Source organism: Triturus cristatus, chromosome 9 (genome assembly GCF_964204655.1).
Source record: "Triturus cristatus chromosome 9, aTriCri1.1, whole genome shotgun sequence".
Taxonomy (NCBI): domain Eukaryota; kingdom Metazoa; phylum Chordata; class Amphibia; order Caudata; family Salamandridae; genus Triturus; species Triturus cristatus.
The window spans coordinates 992,580,357-992,600,367 of record NC_140592.1 but is presented as its reverse complement, the minus strand read 5'-3'; the positions used below and the strand labels follow the sequence as shown (position 1 = coordinate 992,600,367).

The window sequence follows — 20,011 nt, the reverse complement described above, 5'->3', positions numbered from 1 at the left end:
GCCAGGAATCCCTTTTCTAAAGTCTACCAATTCAATTTAAAGCATTCGAACATAACTGAACAAAATTATCTAGATGTAATCCTTTATTTTCCTATATTGGATGTGATTAACATTTATAGTAGAATTATTTGTAAGCAATTTGTGTTATTATGATTGTTAGTTACACCATGTGTTACATACACACACATTAAGATTACGGTAGAACCTGGGTTAGCGCTTGTATTTAAATGAAACAATTAACTTACTTTTGAAGCAAACATCCAAAGGACCCATCATTGACTTGTCGGAGACCTTCAAGCTTAAACAGTTGAACCACATTGACAATGGCCCTTGGTACCTAAAATAGATTACATGGAAAATATATTAAAACATGTAAAAACCTCATGTAAAAAAACTCTAGATGATGTTTCCCAGAAAAAAATAGCCCAAATAATCATGAATGACACTAACACGCCACATGGAACATCAATCGACATTTCATTTGGACTCCTTCCTTTCACTGTGTATGTTTAACTTACTAGGAGGTGATGACTGTCTTTTTCTAGTTCAGCAGATACAAATTCTTATACTATAACTGTAACCATGCAATAACTCTTTTCTAAGATATTGTCAGTCTATAATAGCTCATTTCGATATGCCAACACTGTACTGTTGTCTAATTTTTCCTATGGAAAATGCAAGGGGGAAAAGTGTTTTGGGACTTCACTTTTTCTCAGCCACTACTTGACAGATTACCCCAAAATGTTTGAGGGAAGAGATGAGGAGGAGGAGCTTCTTTTTGGAAGGTTTTGTGAAGATTTAGCAAAAAAAAAACTATTTTCGTATGGAAACTCTAACTGATGTATAAGTACTCAAAAAATGAAAAAGATGGCAGTAAGGGATAATTAAAGCCACACTACCTAGCTATACAATGTTTCCAAAGTTGCACAGAGTCACTGTTGCTCACCTCCCTGGTCCACTGCCGAAGGACCACACCACTATAATATATTTTAAAAAAAAGCACAAAGAGGCAATGTAAGTGTTTTAAAATGCACAAATGCAAAACAAGAGAATCAATCCAGACTCTTCAGTGATGTTATATCTGATCCTTTAATGGATACTCGAACCACACATGACGTAAGGCGATGAGATAATGCAGACAAAGTGCAGCCAACGAGTTTTGCTCTGAATAGGGCTTCCTCAGGGCGGAAATTAAGTACTCCAATCTAGAAGGTTAACGAGAATGTACCCAGATTGTTATATTGGCCAAAATTACTTCAAATTAATGAAGTTTCGTCCCTCAAATGAAATCACTCACAACAACACACTTTGGTTTGTACCCAAATTTTCATAACATCCCCAATTGCTCAAAACAATGAAGTTGAATTTCAGGATACACCGTCAAATCCAGTTCATGGTCTTTATATTCAAACAGACTGTCAAGTGGTCACTATGATGGGTGAGGCATCTATGATTTTTCCATTACGATAGAAGTCACTCCATAGATACTCCTCGGAGGACGCGGTATCTTTCAACCCACCGCCAAACTGACTTTTAGTTCGGCGGCGGGTTGAAAGATACTGCGTCCTCCGAGGAGTATCTATGGAGTGACTTCTATCGTAATGGAAAAACCATAGATGCCTCACCCATCATAGTGAGCACTTGACAGTCTGTTTGAATATAAAGACCATGAACTGGATTTGACCGTGTATCCTGAAATTCAACTTCATCGTTTTGAGCAATTGCGGATGTTAAGACAATTTGGGTACAAACCAAAGCGTGTTATTGGGAGTGATTTCATTTGAGGAACAAAACTGCATTAATTTAAAATAATTTTGGCCGATATAACAATCTGGGTACATTCCCGATAACCTTCTAGATTGGAGTACTTAATTACTGCCCTGAGGAAGCCCTATTCAGGGTGAAATGCATTGGCTGCACTTTGGCTGCTTTATCTCATCGCCTTACATCGTGTGTGGTTTGAGTATCCATTAAAGGATAAGATATAACATCACTGAAGAGTCCGGATTGATTCTCTTGTTTTGCATTTGTGCATTTTAAAACACTTATGTTGCCTCTCTGTGATTTTTGTTGTATATTATCATGTATAAGTATGCAGTGGGGACCGCCACTGTGGTATCTATCTCTGTATCTATCTCTGTATCTATCTCTGTATCTATCTCTGTATCTATCTCTGTATCTATCTATCTATCTATCTATCTATCTATCTATCTGTCTGTCTGTCCGTCAGAAAAAATAGATAAGCATAAATATGAATACAGCATTCAAGATTTCTTCTGTGTTTTTTTTATCTTGCATTTTACTGATCTCCTGTACTGATGACGCTTAAGCTCCTTCACCAGGCTGCATTCCCTAGCCTCTGATGCTCCTTGTGCCTCCCTAGTCTGTATAGCTTCTGCATTACATTAACCCAAAATTGCATACATAGTGTAATTGACAGCGCATAGTTTCATTGGGCCCTGCCATATAGAGGACATGCCACTATTGAAAAACACTTGTAGACAATCCTCTATTATACAGCTGTGAGCCCATTTACAGGCATGCCTTCTCTAAAAAAAGCACTACCTGTTAGTACTCTAAATACATAAACTGCATGTCTGTGTCTCCTAGCTTGGTGACCTGGTCATGGGAGACATGGGCAGTTTGTACATTTTTTCTACTGCAACTCGTAAATATGAAGCTAGGTGCTGTACAGCTTTACACTTTTGAGCCGAGATTTACAATTGTTTTGTTTCAGGTTTGCATTACATTTTTAACTCCTGCCCGGTGCAAAAACTTTTTGGGGAGTTACAAACAAACGCAAATTGGTATGTGCTTTGGTTTGTAAGAAAAAGTAACGCAAACCAGCGTGACATGCTGCTTTGCGTTACTTAGTGTCAATGGGGCATTACATGGGTGGTCCATGGGCTTTCCCATGCAACCACCCATGATTGTTTAGGCTAAATCATATATACTAACATGGTTTTGCGCCAAAAATAACACTGCTGGAGAGCAGGCGTTAGAAGGAGGAAGGTTTTCATTTCTCCTTTTTTCCAACTTTGCATATGTGCTGCACGGTACAGCACTCCTACAAAGTAGAAAAAGTTTTAAAACTTGTCTAGTCGTATTTTGAACTGGAAAGATACCCTTTCAGTACAAAAGCTATGCTAAACTCACACACACATCCTTACACTATGGAGCAAAGGTGTGTGCATGGTGCTCGATGGCAAAATTCTGCACCGGCGCTATGGAGAGAAGGGGAGAGTGCCATATCACTGTATTTATGGTGCTCTCTTCTTGTTATGAAATCCAAACCAGTGGAGCATTTTACGGTGCTACACTGCCTTGCATGTAACTTTTGTAAATCTGGGCCTTGGTTTGGCAAATGGAAAAAAGGATGACCAAAGCCTAAAGGTCCTATTAGATGAGCCACCACAAAGGTTGAGAAACACAAGCACCCTCAGAGAAATGAATAAACCTTCCTCTATGAAATACAGAAGCTTCCCTCGTGACATTCCAATAGATTTAACACACCATATTTTTCAAGAAGCTCTATTGCATGTAAGCTGGTAGATTAACATAGCTGGACAATATATGGGCATGCAACGAGTTAGGCAATTTTTCATTACTTGCATTGCGGCACATTCCAGGTTGCTATGATACTGATTACAGTATTTTCCTAATTTCAGTAATTACTGACTGTATAAGCCACCAGAATGATACATTGAAGGTAAGCGGCGGGGTCCTAATAGAGTCAACACATGACAGTGCGGACAGATTTTGATTCGAATGATCCCCATTAAAACATTTTTTATTTCTTATTTAGCCTACCTCCTGATGCAGCATGTCCAGGGAAAGCGTCAGATTGGCAATGAAACTCTCTGCAGAAAAAAGAGTCTGAAGGAGAAAAAAATAAAACCTGTTAGATTTACATCTGACAAAAAAATTAATGGCAATTGCAAATCTCGAGACTGTGACCATTTAGAGTATTTTTGCAATTTTTAGGAGAAACATCATAGGAAATGTATATTAATTCTTGGGAAGCATCCCTTCTCTACATTTTAAGCATGCTTCAATCTTATTTAATATTTGTTCCTGTTTATAGTGATAAACTTGGTACATAATGGTAGTGTGTTAAAAATTGGGTCCAATCCTAGTCAGGGTAAGCAAGGTATACACTATGAGATAACCTGTGCTCACTTTCTGTTAGCTTGGCACAGATTAGTCAGGCTAATGTAAAGAGGCAATGTGTGAAGGATTTGTGCAACACACACACAGTAATACAATGAAAACACCACAAAAATACTTCACAAAGGGTTAGAAAAATAGATTATATTTGTATGAGTAAAACAAGACCAAAACAACAAAATCTAATAAGTAGAACCGGAGTTACGAAGTTTTAAAGAATAAATCAAAAAGTAGTGCTTAGAGTCAATCAGTGCTTATGGGTTACTTGAGATCGCGCTAGACCGGGGTACATCCAATTTTAGGCCAATTGTGATGGAGGGCAGGCCAGCTACAGAACTCACGCAGGTCCCGCTGACAAAGTACCTTAGATGGAGCAAGCGTCGAAGTCAAGGACTTGATACGAGGAGCAGAGGAGGTGATGCAGCATTGTCGATCCCGTGGATGCAGGTGATGCGTCACTTCCAAGTCACGCAGTCGAGGAAGGCTTCGCCATAGAACCCCTTTACTATGCATCATCATGGAGCCACGCAGTCTATCATCTTTATACCATGCAGGCTGTTGAAGCAATGTCGGCAGGCAGCTGCTACGCCGGCGTCGAAGGGCAATGAGTCAGTTCCAATTGCCGCAAAGTCATAGATGTGTCCGTTTTTATGGATAGCACAAACCACCATTTAAGGGCACAGGACTGGATTGGAAACACTTGCCAGGGCTTGACACCCAGATTGCAGAGTCCTAGTGTTGTTGAAGAGCTGAAGGAAGTCTTTGATGGCCCTGAGACTTCAGAACAGGGGGCAAGCCAGCAAGCCCTTGGAGTCACTCTGGGTGAGATGGGCGAAGTCCTTGTCCTCAGCAAGGCAGAGATCAGCAGGCAGCAGGGCAGTTCAGCACAACAGAAAGCAATTCTTTCAGAGTAGCTGTCAGGCAAAGTGGCAATCCTTGTAGCACAGCAGTCTTTACTCCTGGCAGAGTTATTGACAGGTCCAGTAGTGTACTGTCTTGGTAGAGTCAGAGCCTCAGTACTTATACCCAAATGTGCCTTTGAATTGGGGGTGACTTCAAAGCATGCACTCAAAGTGCACAGCTGCCCGTTCATCCCAGTCCTGTCTGCCATGCTATCTGTTGGGGGTAATCAGTCCTTTGTGTGGGACACAGGACATTGATATTCAGGTGTAAGTGTCATCTCTCTCCCTCTCTTCCAGCCCAGGAAGAGCTATCAGAGTGTAGTTGAATGCAGATGAGTTCTCTGTCACACCCACCCTTCCCGTGTTTGTGGCTGTCTAGAGGGAATGCACAAAGTGTAGCTGGCACCCATCTCAGATGTGTATTTGAGACAGGCTGCAAGGTGCACAGAGCAGTAAAGAAAGTAAGAAATGTCCACTTTCTAAAAGGAGAGCACAACAATGTACCCGGCCACTTCTTGATTTAACTGCTTGCCAGTTAAAGCAGTGATCGCTTGGAATCAATTCAAATAGATCTGGTTATTTATTTAACCTTTTGATATTTTCTTTTACAAATCTTTTTTTTTTTTTTTTTAAATAGTCTGAAACAAGACAAACACTTATTCATTTAAGGGTAGATATACAATACAAATACAAACAACAGCATGTATATACATTAAGCATAAATGTGAAACAAAAAAATCTTTTTGTGTACACCAATCTTAATTCACGAAACAATGCAAACTCTTCCAATTACATTCCTTTCATCATAGAAGAAGGATGCCCAGGATTGGGAGAAAAAATGAAAACAACCAGGGTTAACGTTTTACTTTATATTTCCCTCAGGCTGTGATGAGCCACCATATGGCTCTTCCTCAATTTGATCCACTATGCCGATGCATTTCGAGACCCTTGTCACTCTTGTTATACGTATATATATATATATATATATATATATATATATATATATATATATATATATATATATATATATAACCAAGCAACAAGCAATCCTGTTCCACAAGGGAAGAAAGGCACGCACTCAAGGCTGTTGGGTATAGGGCTTCTTTATTTCCTCGGGTCTCCCTCGACCCTGCGACCGGAGAGACGCGTATCGGCTGTGCAGCAGCCTTTATCAATTATATAAATATATATATATATGCACGCACAAAGGCCACGATATCCAAGGCACCAAAGAGTGGAGAGCACACACAGAAGTCTGTTCAAGCCAAGTGCTTTATTGTGCAGAATCCCTGCACTGACAGGCGTGTTTCTGCTTGCTCCTTCCTCTATGTCATAACCGAAATGCGTCTGTCAGTGCAGGGGGTCTGCCCAATAAAACACTTTGCTTGAATAGACTTCCGTGTGTGCTCTCCACTCTTTGGCACCTTGGATATCGTGGCCTTTCTGCATGCGTATTTAGCGGCTCACCACCGCAGGAGCTCCAGCACCCGGGACGAGACAGAGCGGCGGCGGTGAACACCTGTTTTAAAAAAAATATATATAATATATATATATATAGCATTAAACTTACCTGGCAAATACTTACATTTTGGTTGTAAAAGCATGCATTTTAATTGCATGCGTGATTCCATCGTACAACTGAATCACATTCCAGACTCACTTCACATTCCTCAAATACATTTTCACTAGATTTACAGAGAAGAGTCTCATTAAAACTCTGGACCACTATGCCTAACAATCTAGAGATAATTTGGTTTATGGTACATATTTACTTGCCCCTAATGAAAATAGTGCTGTGCGCAGTGCGGAACACTTGCATGACTTAGAGGATTTTTTGTTAATGTTCCTGTGGCGCTGTGGAACAGAGCTTGAACACAAGGTTTTGCGATAGCAATACTTGATGGCCGAACAACTGTTTGATTGTGCAGTGTTTTCTGTGTTTCATGATGCTTGCATTACACCTCTTTTTGTTTGAGCTGGCGACAGCCAGGCCCTTTTGATTTTACTTGAATTATATGTACAATATTCTTACTTAAAGGGGCTTTGAGCCAGCTCTCTTCAAACAGAGGTCTGTTGTTGTGTTGTTGACCTTTTGCTTCCATCCCCTACAGCATGGGGTAATGGGCCAGCCTACTTCAGCCTTTGGTTAACTTCAGTTTGAGTGACTGCATTTTGCTTTTTCACAAGGAGCATATGCTAACAGAACATAGTTTCCTTCAGTGCCAGTGTTTTTGTTTTTACTTTAATATTACTTTAATGTCTTTTTGTTTAGAGCCTCAAGTTATAGCAAGGAGATTTTTACCAGTCATTTTTTATGCCAGCACAAGACACATTCCAAACATCAGTACCTGTCTCCTGCTAATACTAATGCTGTTGTAGTTTCGTTATGGAGTAGCTTATATTTGACTGACTGCTGCTATTTCAGATGAGATTGTGTCCACTTAAAACTGTTCTTTATAAAGTTATAAAGTTTTCTACTTTTTAGTATGCACACAACTACCCTCCTGTATGTCAGGCTGGTATTTATTTTAATTGAGGACTAAGTTATACTTATAAAACAATCTATCTATCTATCTCTCACTCTCTCTCTCTCTCCCTCTCTCTCTCTATCTATCTATCTAAGCAACCCTCTCTACATAACCTTCTTTATGTATGCCGAATTCAATTCTCTTTATATCTATGCAACCATTTCTATCTATGAAACTGTCTCTCTATCAATGCATTACAATCAAGGCTCCCTGTTTTCAGTTTTTACAGATTTTTACAGATAAATACAGACAGAAAACAATGTATTTTCTTGTCTGTATTTATTTTTAGCTGTGGATAAAAACGGAAATGGTGTGCTTTGTGAGTGATTCTAAATATACTCTGCCATGTCTACCAGGCCAATAACTGTGTGGACTGAGAGGAAAGGGGGTTAAAAAAGAAAGGAATTTTAGTATAAAGGCTTAAACAGCAGTAGATATGCACAAGGCTGATTCCGAAATGTGCATATGTTCATATAAGTGCATTGATTTATCTTCTGTGGGTGTTCATATCGCTGAAACCTGGCAGGCATTCAAGCATGACTGCATATTTATTGGTTAAATAAATGTGGAAATATACCAGTTTCAGCTTTATTTTTTTTACAAAACCCATAATAAATATGGATAAATACAGATAAAGTTGACAAAAAATAAACATGGATAAATACAGACGGAAATGTCAAAAAAATAAATACCATAAAACCAGGAGCCCTAATTACAATCTACCTATCAATGCAACCCTCTTATTCCATCTGTCTTTGCAAGGCTCTCTATTTATCTCGTTTTTAAACCCTCTCTGTTTCTGACAAAGGATTACCAAAATAATATGAAAAATAATTATCAAATGCATGACGCTGGCAGTCAAGCCCCCCCAGACATTTTTAAGCATGGTGTCCGCCAACACCTTTTAATTTTACTAAAATTATTTGCATAACCTTTACTTATAGGGTTTTTTCAGCCAGTCTTCATCCATTAGTCTGTTGTTGTGTCACTAACATTTTTCTTCCACCCACACCAGCATGCGGTATGGGACAATGGGTCAGCCTACTTCAGTCATAGGCTGAATTCACTCTTTAATATAGCATGCTGTCCTGTCACAAGGAAAACATCCACACACAAGTTAGTTCCCTACAATGCCAGGAATTTCTGCACTAAAATGTGCTTATTTGAGATCAAAACATATTTTAGCTTATAGCAAATCATTTATATTTTTAGGTTGATGGAGCCCGGCAGCTTCCCCAACAACAAAGGTTTGTAAAAACCATGACAGAACAAAACAAGAATTACCAAAGCCAAATCGCTGGAGGCCAACGCCAGACCTATAGGCTTTTCAAAAGCTTGCAATAATGGACAAGCATTGGCATAGCCAATAGGTCTCGCCTTTGGGACCTTATAAGTATTTAGCCATGCAACAGTTGCATAACTAAATACTTATAAGGTCCCAAAAGCGAGACCTATTGGCTATACCAAGCGGCCGCGAAAGTGATCGCGATCAAACATTAAAGCGGAAGCGAAAGTGAAAGTAATAGCGGTAAAGCACGGCGCGCGTGCCCGCGCACATGCACTGTAGCTCTAGGCTGGCCTGGTAGCACTTTTTGGAGCCCTCTCAATAAGTCTCGCCAGACCAGCGCAGGCGCTGGGTCAGGCGAGACCTAAAAAAAAGATAAGCTTTAATTTAGGTTGCATAAGGTAATATAAAATGTAGTTTAGGCTAGTGTTATAGATTTCAGGACCTATTCACAGCAAACAAGTAAACACAAGGGTGGAGATTTACATGTCTGATTGAATGTGCTTTAATTGTTTTTCCTTTCTATTAAAAACTTTCCTTCATAGCATGCCCACAAGCCGTGCCAGACACCCCTTTTCAGGCGTAGTTCTGGGAATGTCCCTCTGTATGTAGTTCCACATAGCCTGGAATTCTTCACAGGGAGAATGAAGCTTTCTGTGCATATGCCCCTTTCTGCTCTCTGCTGGAAAACTTTTTACCCCGTGGACAAGACTCTTCCTGTATATCCTCTGCAAGTGTGGAAGGGATCCGTTCCTTCCTCCCATTCTGGAATGGGAGTCCTCCCCATCCCTTGCCTGGAGTAAATCTCCAAACAGTTCTATGATAAGAGCAGCTCCGAACACAGTTTGGAAATGTCCACAAATGCACATTTTTGGGGTGCACTCAAACTTGCAAAGGAAGTTATACTTTGGAGTGTTCACATCCCACCACTTGAATGGAATTTACTACACTTTCGCACAGAAATTCACAGCAGTCCATGCATCCATGCCTAACATGAATGCTGTTTAAGTCCTGACTGGCGTGGATGTAAATTTTCTGCCATAACTTACGTTTATGACAAAAAATACTTTTGTCATAAACGTACAGATGTAACCAATATTATGTATCTCTGCTCTTTTCTGCATGTCTACGGACAGCACTGTGAGGCTATACCAATAGAATAAAGTGTCCTGTATGAAAAGGTGTAACGAACGTTAAATCGAAATAAGGGGCCTTATTTATGAGGCCTTGCGTCATTTTTGCGCTGCTGTTGCGTCACTTTTTGTGAAGCAACGGCAGCGTAAAACATGCCCCCTCTTGCATCCTATTTACAAAGTGACGCATCTAAGTAGATGCGTCATTTTGCAACCCCCTGCTCTACATTATACCTACGTCAGGTATAATGGGGCAGGTTTACAAGAAAGTGACGCATCTATAGAGATGCGTCACTTTCCTTGCGCCACCCTAAAAAATGCTTGCGCCACCATGGATGCACCGTATTTACAATACGGAGCACAATGGCGGAAGGATTGACAGATCCGTCAGAAATTCTGACGCATCTGTTGGGGCAAAAGTTACGCATTGCTGGAGTTGTGTCGCAAGCATGACGCAACTCCAGCAATGCATTTTGTGGCCTATTCCCACTACACTGCGTCACTCCTTACGCCTGCCTCAAGCAGGCGTAAGGTTTTGACGCAGTGGCATCCTAAAAGTGACGCAGTGAAATCTTGTAGATTTTACTGTGTTGTTGGGGGGTTTATTTCTGCAAGGCATGGTGATTCTTTCCAGGACTGTTCCATGGTGGCTCTTCGGGTGTGGGGTGGGCCTCTTTACGTTTGAGGATGGGGGGTAGGGGTTTAAGTGTTATAAGCTGGAATGTTAATGGTTTGGGGGATCCCATTAAGCGTGGGATTGTTTTGCAATTCTTGAAACGGTCAATGCCGGATGTTGCCCTGCTGCAGGAGACGCATCTTATAGGTAATACGTGCTACGCTCTGAATAGGAAGGGTTATAAATTCATAGCACATTCGGGATTCTCCTCTGGGTCCAGGGGTGTGGGCATCCTAGTCAGAGCCTCGCTACCATTTGAGGTGGACTCCACCATTGTTGATGATAGGGGGAGGTTTGTGGCGGTGGCGGGGCGGTGGGAAGGAAGAGCTTTGGTTTTAGTTTCGGTTTATGTCCCGCCGGCCCTGCAGGCCTCCACGTTCACAGATCTGGGTAGGGCCCTGCTAGATCTCCCGGGGGGTATGCTTGTGGTGGGAGGTGATTTCAACGCTGTTGGCTCCGGCCTGCTGGATAGATACCCGCCCAGAGACACAGGGGGGGCTCAGAAGTGGCTTCCAGACTTCCTAGACACGCTTGGCCTGATAGACTGCTGGAGGCTCCGGCACCCCACACAGAGCCAATACACGTTCCACTCCGGGGCACATGGTAGTCTTTCCAGGATTGATTACCTACTCACTCTGGCTGCGCATGCCTCATTGGTCTCCGAGGCGAGGCACATGGCGCGTGGTATATCTGACCATTCGCCAGTGTGGATCCGGCTGGATCTAGGTAGGGAGGGTGGAGGAAGGGTGGCCCCTATCAACCCGTGGTATTTCCGAGACCCCAAGATGCGCAGCGCGCTGGTAAAGAAAGTAGAAAAAATTTTCAAGGACAATCAGGGATCCGTGGACTCGGCAGTGTCGCTGTGGGAAGCATTTAAGACCGTGCTCCGAGGGGAAGCCCTCTCCCTAGTAGTAGCTGCCAAGCGGCGGAGAGATGGCGAGGTTCTGCAGGTTGAGGAGGAGATCGCGGCTCTGGAGGGAGCGCTGGAGGAGGAGGTTACAGAGTCCTCACTGCATGAGCTTTGCTTGAAGCAAGCTGAGTATAAGGACCTGGTGACGAACGCCGCTAAGACCCTCAGTAGGGAACAGCAGGGCCGTTTGTATGATGTTGGTGACAAGGCAGGGAAACTCCTGGCTTGGCTGGACAAAAAAGAACGGGTCAATAGAGTTGTGCCAGAGTTGACGGGAGAGAGGGGAGAGGCGATTGTGGAACCTGAGAGGATTGTAAAGTGTTTCTCGGACTATTTCTGTAGGGTTTATGCCTCAGTGTCGGACAGGCCGCCCGAGGACTCGTGTGATCTCCTCCGTGATATCGAGTTGCCCTGTCTCTCCGATATAGATAGGGACGATCTAGATGGTGACATAACGGTTGACGAGGTGGCGGGGGCTATCCGCGCGTTAAACTCGGGCAAGGCCTCGGGACCGAATGGCTTGCCGGTCGACCTGTACAAGCTATTTCCGGATAGGGTCGCCCCTCACCTGCGCGCCATGTTTGTGGAGGCGCGGGGGAGTGGGACCCTCCCGTTGGACCAGCGACTGGCGACGATCGTGGTTATACACAAAGAGGGCAAACCCCGAGATAAGTGCGCCTCATATAGGCCTATCTCACTTCTTAACGCAGAGCCGAAAATTCTGGCTAAAATCCTGGCGACCCGATTGATTAGGGTACTCGGTGACTTGGTCCACCCGGATCAATCCGGCTTCATCCCGCACCGAAACACAGCGTTAAATCTTCGGCGCCTTCATGGTGTAATCGCCAGGGCGGGCACGCTGCGTGAACCAGCTATTGTGGCGTCTCTTGACGCCACGATGGCCTTTGACACGGTGGAATGGGCATATTTGTGGGCCGTGCTGACCAAGTTCGGCTTTGGCCACGGTTTTGTGAGCTGGGTGAGGTTGCTGTATGAGGGGCCACTTGCGAGTGTGGTGGTGAATGGTCGGGCGTCGACTCCGTTTCAGCTTGGGAGGGGTACTCGGCAGGGTTGTCCCCTGTCGCCTTTGTTGTTCGCCCTCGCCCTTGAGCCGCTGGCTGCGTGGATACGTTGGCACCCGGATATACGGGGCCTTAGATGGTCGCCTGAACACGAGGACCGTATTTCGCTCTATGCCGATGATATCCTGCTGTATCTTGCCTCACCCAAGAAATCACTTATAGTGGTCTGTGACGTACTCGCATCTTTTGGTAGGAACTCGGGTCTTGTTATCAATTGGAGTAAATCGTATTTGTATGTTCTTAGTGGCGAGGTTCCACCGATCCCTAGAACATGTTCGATACAGGTCGCTCAGCAGGGCTTCGTGTATTTGGGGATTTTTATCTCCATGGACTCTGCTGTGCGATATGAGAAGAACCTGCTCCCCCCCCTGGCACGCCTGAGGCGGGATGTTGAAGGCTGGCGGCGGCTGCCGCTCTCCCTCGTTGGGCGTGCGGCCCTGTTCAAAATGATGTCTCTTCTACGCTTCCTCTACGCACTGCAGAATACTTTGGACTGGGTTCTGGCCAAATACTTTCGGGAGGTAGAAGGCCTCCAACGAGCGTTGCTTTGGGATGGGCGGCCGCGAATAGCTATTGCAAAGTTGACGCTTCCATGGTACGACGGGGGCATTGCGCTCCCAGACATCCGACGGTACTATTGGGCCACCCAGCTGAGCGCGATTAATCATGGGTTTTATGGCCCTGTCCTCAGCCCTGGGTATGCCATGGACAGGTGGTTGCTGCGTGGAGGTAACTACTACAGGGCGTTGTACTCGCGGTCCCTAGACTCGTCCCTCACGGGGCCCACTGGTGTGGCAGTGCGTGTGTGGAAGATGGCAACTGACTCGCTGGGCTGGAAGGATAGGCTCACCCTCGCTACCCCGCTGTTTGAATCGGAGAGACTGGGAAGGCTTTGGCACACAAAAGGGTTTGATAAATGGGACCTGATCGGCATCTCCAGGGTGGGAGATGTGCTGAATAAGGGGAAGGTGAAGTCCTTTGAAGAGTTGCAGACGGAGTATGAGCTGGGGCCCTCCGAGTATTTCCGATATATTCAGGTGCGTCACGCCCTCCGATCAGTCCTCGTAGAGGGTGAGAAGGTGCCTGAGTCCTCTCCTTTGGAGGACCGGGTCCTTGATGGCCATATGCCCGAGAGCACGATCTCGCTCATCTATAAGAAACTGATCAACGTCCGGGCGGACATGCTTTTGGGGCTGAGGGACCAGTGGACTAGGGATGGCCTCGAGTTGGATGATGAGGATTGGCAGTCGGCTGTTTCCTCTCCTAAGGAGGTCGCGATCCCGTCGCGTCTGAGGCTGGTGCAGCTTAAAATACTGCATCGAGTGTATGTGACGGGGCCAAGGCTGGTTCACATGGGATTCTCGGAGGACGGCCTATGCAGGAGGGGATGTGGTATGGTGGGTACTTTCCTGCATATCATTTGGGAATGTGGTGTCATTACGGAATTCTGGAGGAGAGTCCATGCAGTGATGGGGGAGGTGACGGGCATTGCTATGCAGCCGGAAGCGCGGTGTTGCCTCCTGAATGTCTGGGGGCCCACTGACCACGATGAGGCACAGACCCAATGGGTGACTCTGGGTAACATGGTCGCTAAGAGAGATATCGCGCGATTGTGGGGCTCCGCGGGGCCCCCCACATTGACCGCGTGGAAAGAAAATATGGACTGGAGTATGTTAAGGGAGAAGACGGTCTATTGCGCTCGAGGCCGCCCCCGGAAGTGGCACGCCATCTGGGGGCGGTGGAATCAATACAGGGGGGGATATGTCTTGCCCCGGATCTGGATCCTCCCGAGGAACAGCTTTCCTCCTAACCTTCTTTCCAGCTCAGTATGGTTTATGGACTTTTTTGGCCTCTGCTGTCCCCCTTCTTCCTCTTTACACTGTACTGTAACTGGTAGATGAGTGGGGTCCGGCCTCCCCTGGGGGGCTTCACCATGGGCTTTCAGTGTTCTTGCCTTGCTGGGGTTTGTTGTGTGTTTTTGTGTTTAATTAAAATTGAACCTTTGCACTTCTCCTTTCACGGTACTGGGGACGCATCTCTGTTGCTATATATCGATGCTGCCGAACCTCCGGGTTGTCGGCTGAATAGCTGTGTCCTGACTTTTGAAAATAAAGGTTTTAAAAAAAAAAAAAAAGTGACGCAATGACGGCGCAAAGAGGCGCAAGGGACTTGTAAATCTGCCCCCATGTATTTAGGGGGGCGTTCCCACGCAAGTAAGCCACGTAGAAGTGACGCAGTGAAATCTATTTCATTGCGTCACTTCTAGGACGCCATTGCGTCAATATCTTACGCCTGCCTAACACAACAGGCGTAAGACTGACGCAGGCCCTTTCACATGGGGCTTGCCCCCATGTGAAAAGACACATTGCTGGGGTTGCGTCACTTTTGTGACACACCACAGCAATGCGTCATTTTTGCGCCTACAGATACGTCAGAAATACTGACGTATCAGTAACTCCTTGCGACATGATGCGTCATACTGTAAATAGCATGTCGCAAGCAGAGCGCAATGAAAAGTGACGCATTGCTGTTTTCACGCAGTGATGCGTCACTTTTCATAAATGAGGCCCAAAATGTTTATATGAAAAAAGAGAAAATAAGAGATCATAGATGACACAACCAGGATTGGCACTCGGGAAGAGAGCCTTTAGATGTAATAAAATATAGAACCGAGTAAGTACGGCTTCACTAGTTTTCAGTTGCCAATCGGCATATAATCCATAACACAAGTAAACTCACCAGCTAGCGGTGTCCTGTACAAGATAAATTCCAGTGAACAACAGTGGAAAGCCACGAAGTCCAATCTTCACTCAGAAGTCGTTTGTGAGACATTGTTATATTCTGTTTGCAATTCTTAAGTGCTGTGTAACCATTGCCTGGAGAAAACCTTAATTAGATTCTCTAGTCCCAAATTTAAAATTCCAAATGCGAATTCTATGGCCTGCTGTCAAAAATATGTTACAAACGTTACTGATTTTCCACAAATAATTTTTGCTCTAAACAGGGCAAAGTCATGAAAATACCAACTTCCAAACGCCCTGTCAGACATCAAGACCGAACAAAACATAAGTAACTCGAAATGATTGGAAAAGCCGTACAGATCAGTCAATACATAACAGCAGCTGTACTCTAAAATAGAATAAAAACATTCTCAATACCAGATTTTTTTTATCAAATAAAACTAACGCTGATATCCCCAAAACAGCAACTTTCATAATAGAATGAGTTCTACACAGTCGAAAACCTTTGCACGATTTCCAACAATCAAGGGGCATATCAGCAAGGGCCGGAGTTAAAATTATCGACGCTTTAGCGTCCGTTTTTGGACGAAAAGCGGCGATAATTTCCGCTTCTTCACCCTTTCCCTTAACGCCCAGCTTTGCATCTTTCTCCTATTTTCAAGCCTCACTTAAAGAAGCATAGCGACAAGAAAAGTAGCGATAACCTCGGTTTGAAACTGACTTAACCATGATATCCTATGGAAGGTGGATATCATGGCTAAGTATGTGTAGCCCTATCAGCAAGCTTTCGCCAAAAGTTGTCCGATTATCGCTGGATTTCCAGCGATAATCGCCCAGTTGGCAGCTTGCGCTCTGAATTTTATCGCTCTGGAGAAAAGCGTTGCTGATAGCATGCTATCTCCGTGACAAAATTCAGAGTTGGCCGGCGATAATTATCCTCGCACTAAGTGCGCTTAGCGATAATTATCGCCGGCCCTTGCTGGTCTGCCCCCAAGTTTCATAAGCCTTATGAAAGTATGTGAAAGGTCTCGAAGTTCTTATGCTCTCTTATTACTTAATTTCAGATTCACGTTTAACATTGGCTGGTTGGTAGAACGCTCAGTCTGCACCTGAAAACCACTGCCATCAATCCGTCTTTGCGCTTTCCATATTAATTTATCTAGACCTAGTTCAAAACAAGAAACGCATATTTTTCTTTATAAATGAAAACTTTTCATCTTAATTATTTCACTTTTCAGATTAGTTAGCTTTTCTTACAATATGTTTTTGCTTGTTACTTGTTTTGACTTCCATCCAGTGCGTTCTGTCATTGGTTAATAATTGCTTGCCTTGTTTGGCTGAGGTTTACATTCACAGTTTGGACTCCTGATTACTTTTCTCACTTAGATTCTTGTCCCACATGTCAGCTTTTCAATAAGCACATGCTTTGCTCTGGAATTACTTATCAATCTTCCTTACAGCCATTACATAATGGATATTTTATCATGAAGTTCAAGCATGTGAGATATTATCCTTGTTTGAAGTGCAGTGCCTGAAAGGAAACAACTTATTTGAAATATTTTGAGGTATTCATAGAAATTTATATTTTTTATTTTTTTAATAAAAGCATTTCTTATTCGACATGCTATTTAGCGTACATTTGTTATTTGGTCCTCTTGATTATTGAGGAGTTCCAGGCGGGACACTAGTTCAGTAGATCTGTCACGTGCTGAGTACTACAGCATTGACCTCCCGCACTATCATATGCACTCTCCAAAAGGCGTAACTGGGGGGGGATGGGGGGTCGGTCCGCTCCAGGTGGCACTATTTTGGGAGCGGCCGCGCTATACTGGTGGCCGTTGCGGCGGCCATTATAATTTATTTGGGGACACTCACTGACATTACAGTAGTGTCCGTTTCCGTTTAAAAGTGCAAGCGCACCTGACCTGCTTGTTGTAACTGCTCACTGCTGCTAAATGACGCGTTTGTGGTTGCTTGTGGACTGTCCCAGGGCCGTCAATCAAGTAGCGCGTGAGTGCTACCAATGACGGCCCTGGGCATCATTTTGGCCAGCCCTCGCGATGAGAACGTAGCAGTGACGCGTCACGTGCTTTACCACTATGCGCTCTTGTGAGGAGTCGATTCTGGGGCAGTGGCAGTGCTGGGCGATTTGCTGGCTGCTGCAGCAGACGTGAACCAACCCTGCCATAGAGACCCTGGCAGGCTGGCTGCCACCACTGTGAAGTGCTGTGCTGCTGAACTCAGGCTGAGTGAGGTAAGAGCTTAGAGCTAAACGTTTTCAGAGGGGATATTTAGTGAGTGGCAGAGTGGTTGCTAAGGATTCAGATTGCTATGTGTGACATTTTCATAACTGTGTAATTATGAGTGACAACAACTATGAGTGATACTTTCTCGCAAACAATATCAAGCACTGAAGACAAAGTAAACATACAAATATCAGAAATTACACCCATTTGAGAAACAAGAAACTCTAAGACGTTCTTAAAACTGCAGAGGATCACAGCGACAGTGTGGACTCCAGGGCCTCTCTGTCCCACGTGGGACCCAGCCCAAACAGTATTTGAGGCCCCAACAACATTCTTTTGTCAGCCTCCTAGTAGTGTTGCAGGGCAGACTGGCAGAAAAACCATAACATTGATTCCTGCCTTTGCTACTTCCTTTGCCTGCTGGGCCCCTGGATCCTCCTAGTGGCAATCAATCAATCAAATCAGATGCTGCAGAGCATCACTCAGTGGACTCCAGGCCACTCTCTGTCCCAAGTGGGACGCAGCCCAGGATGTGAGCCCTCAACAGCACAGATCTCTCTGTCTTCACAGCTGCAGTCCCTAATTCAAATTACAAGTTAGTCAACACAGTCAGCTGACTAGTCAGGTACAATGAGCATTGGGCAAGCCTCAGGCTAAGCCATACAGTCATGTCAAATAGCTCACAGCTGGCAGCCAGGGCGATGTAGTGCTCTCAACCAAATTATTAACATGAAGTGGTTACAGTCGGTGTGCCACCTTCTGGCTCCAGCCCTGCAGTCAGCAGCACAGATGAGCTCTCAGCTCAGCTGCCTAAGTATAGTAAGTTTTAAGAGTCTAGCTGTCAGCACACAGAGTCAGTACTAGCCGCTGACTGACTCAACAGCAGCACCACTGGGCTGCATTGATTGGGCAAGTCTCAGGCTAAGGCACTACAGCGCAGCAAGTGCTATAATATTTCAAAAAGTACGTCCTCGCGTGGCTCATCCCTGAACTACAGAGTGAGTGTGTGACCTGAGTCCAGACAGAATGAGACTCTCGCTGTCTCACTGTGTGTGACTGCAGAGAACTTCAGTGTATCACAGAAGGGCAGGCAGCTGATGCAGACTGCGCGCTAAATTTATAAAGCAGTTTTAATAACAATCAGTGACAAGATAAGTGCGCTCTCACACTCAGTCTCGCTTACTTATATTTGCAGCAAGGTGGAGGGTGCGCCAGCCCGGACATTTTGGTTTTTGGGCCACCTACAGCCCTGGCAGTGGAGTGGCTGCAAGGAATCATCCCGCGGCAAACACAGTGCTCGGGCTTGATTCTAGAGATTCAGGTTCACCAAACAGCAGCAGCTGCACACAGTCAGTGCTGTGACTGCTGCTCCGGGCTCCAGCAGCTGCCGTGGTCCGTGGGTTGGCTCCCATTTGCGCAAGAAAAATCATGTGCATTTAAAGATGAGCACATCACGTTTGTGCAGGTCCCCACTGCTTCAATGGGGGGACCATGATGTATGGTCATTTAATGTCTGCTGTAGATGATGGATCCCTGAACAGTGTCATGTATGTGCATGTTTGCATTGTGCTGAGGGGATTAACAGGTAATCGTTCACGCAGCTCTTTGATGGATGTCACATGCGGTTTTTCTGAGTCCCCAGATAGATCATGCAGTCTGTGTGTTCTCTTTTGTACTGCCAGTCATCGGTGTATTCAACTGTGTAGCCTTGGACCGTGTCATGTATGTGCATGTAACTTGCATGATCGAGGTAACTATTAGCGGCGATACTACATGTCTCTCGGACCTCTTTCAAGTGCTCGCCGTCCTTTTTCCCCAGCACCCCTCCCCCCAAGGGGCGGCAATCTGAGGGATAGCCCCGGGTGCCACAAGCTCTAGCTACGCCTCTGCACTTTCCATTGTTGCCAACTCTATTATGGGATCAAAAAACTGATTGCTGCAAGAGAATCTGCATCGCCACTAGCAATGAACCTAGTTCCATACTTCAGAAGCTGCAAATTAATTAGCTGTTTGCTCATTCCCGAATTTACATCACTACTGATGTACTTCATGCAGGAAAGTACCTTGAAGTTTATAAGATCTCACTAAAAGTTTACTCCACTGAAACACTACAACATCAATATGGGCTATTTCTCTGCCTGTTTAGCAGATATTCTTCCTTTCCTCAAGGGGGTGAAAGCTAATCCTTAAAAACAATGGTCTTCCTTCCTCCTTTGTCATGGATAAGTTTATATCCTTTGGTACTCTTGGAGTGAACTATTAATTTTCTAATTCATCGTAATTTTATCAGTGTGCCACCCTAGTGCTAACATACACTCAGACTTTGAAAAACCCAACGGAG

General features: G+C 44.6%; 1 protein-coding gene across 1 annotated transcript in view; it reads right to left on the bottom strand.

Moving 5' to 3' along the window:
* Positions 1 to 20,011, bottom strand: part of LOC146799170 (phospholipase B1, membrane-associated-like) — a 176,111-nt gene that overhangs the window by 68,234 nt on the left and 87,866 nt on the right. The window contains exons 10-11 of the mRNA XM_085626591.1: positions 3,811 to 3,876; positions 246 to 337 (exon numbers count right to left, since the gene is read on the bottom strand). Coding sequence (XP_085482717.1) covers positions 246 to 337; positions 3,811 to 3,876 — 158 coding nt within the window. The remainder of the gene's footprint in view (positions 1 to 245; positions 338 to 3,810; positions 3,877 to 20,011) is intronic.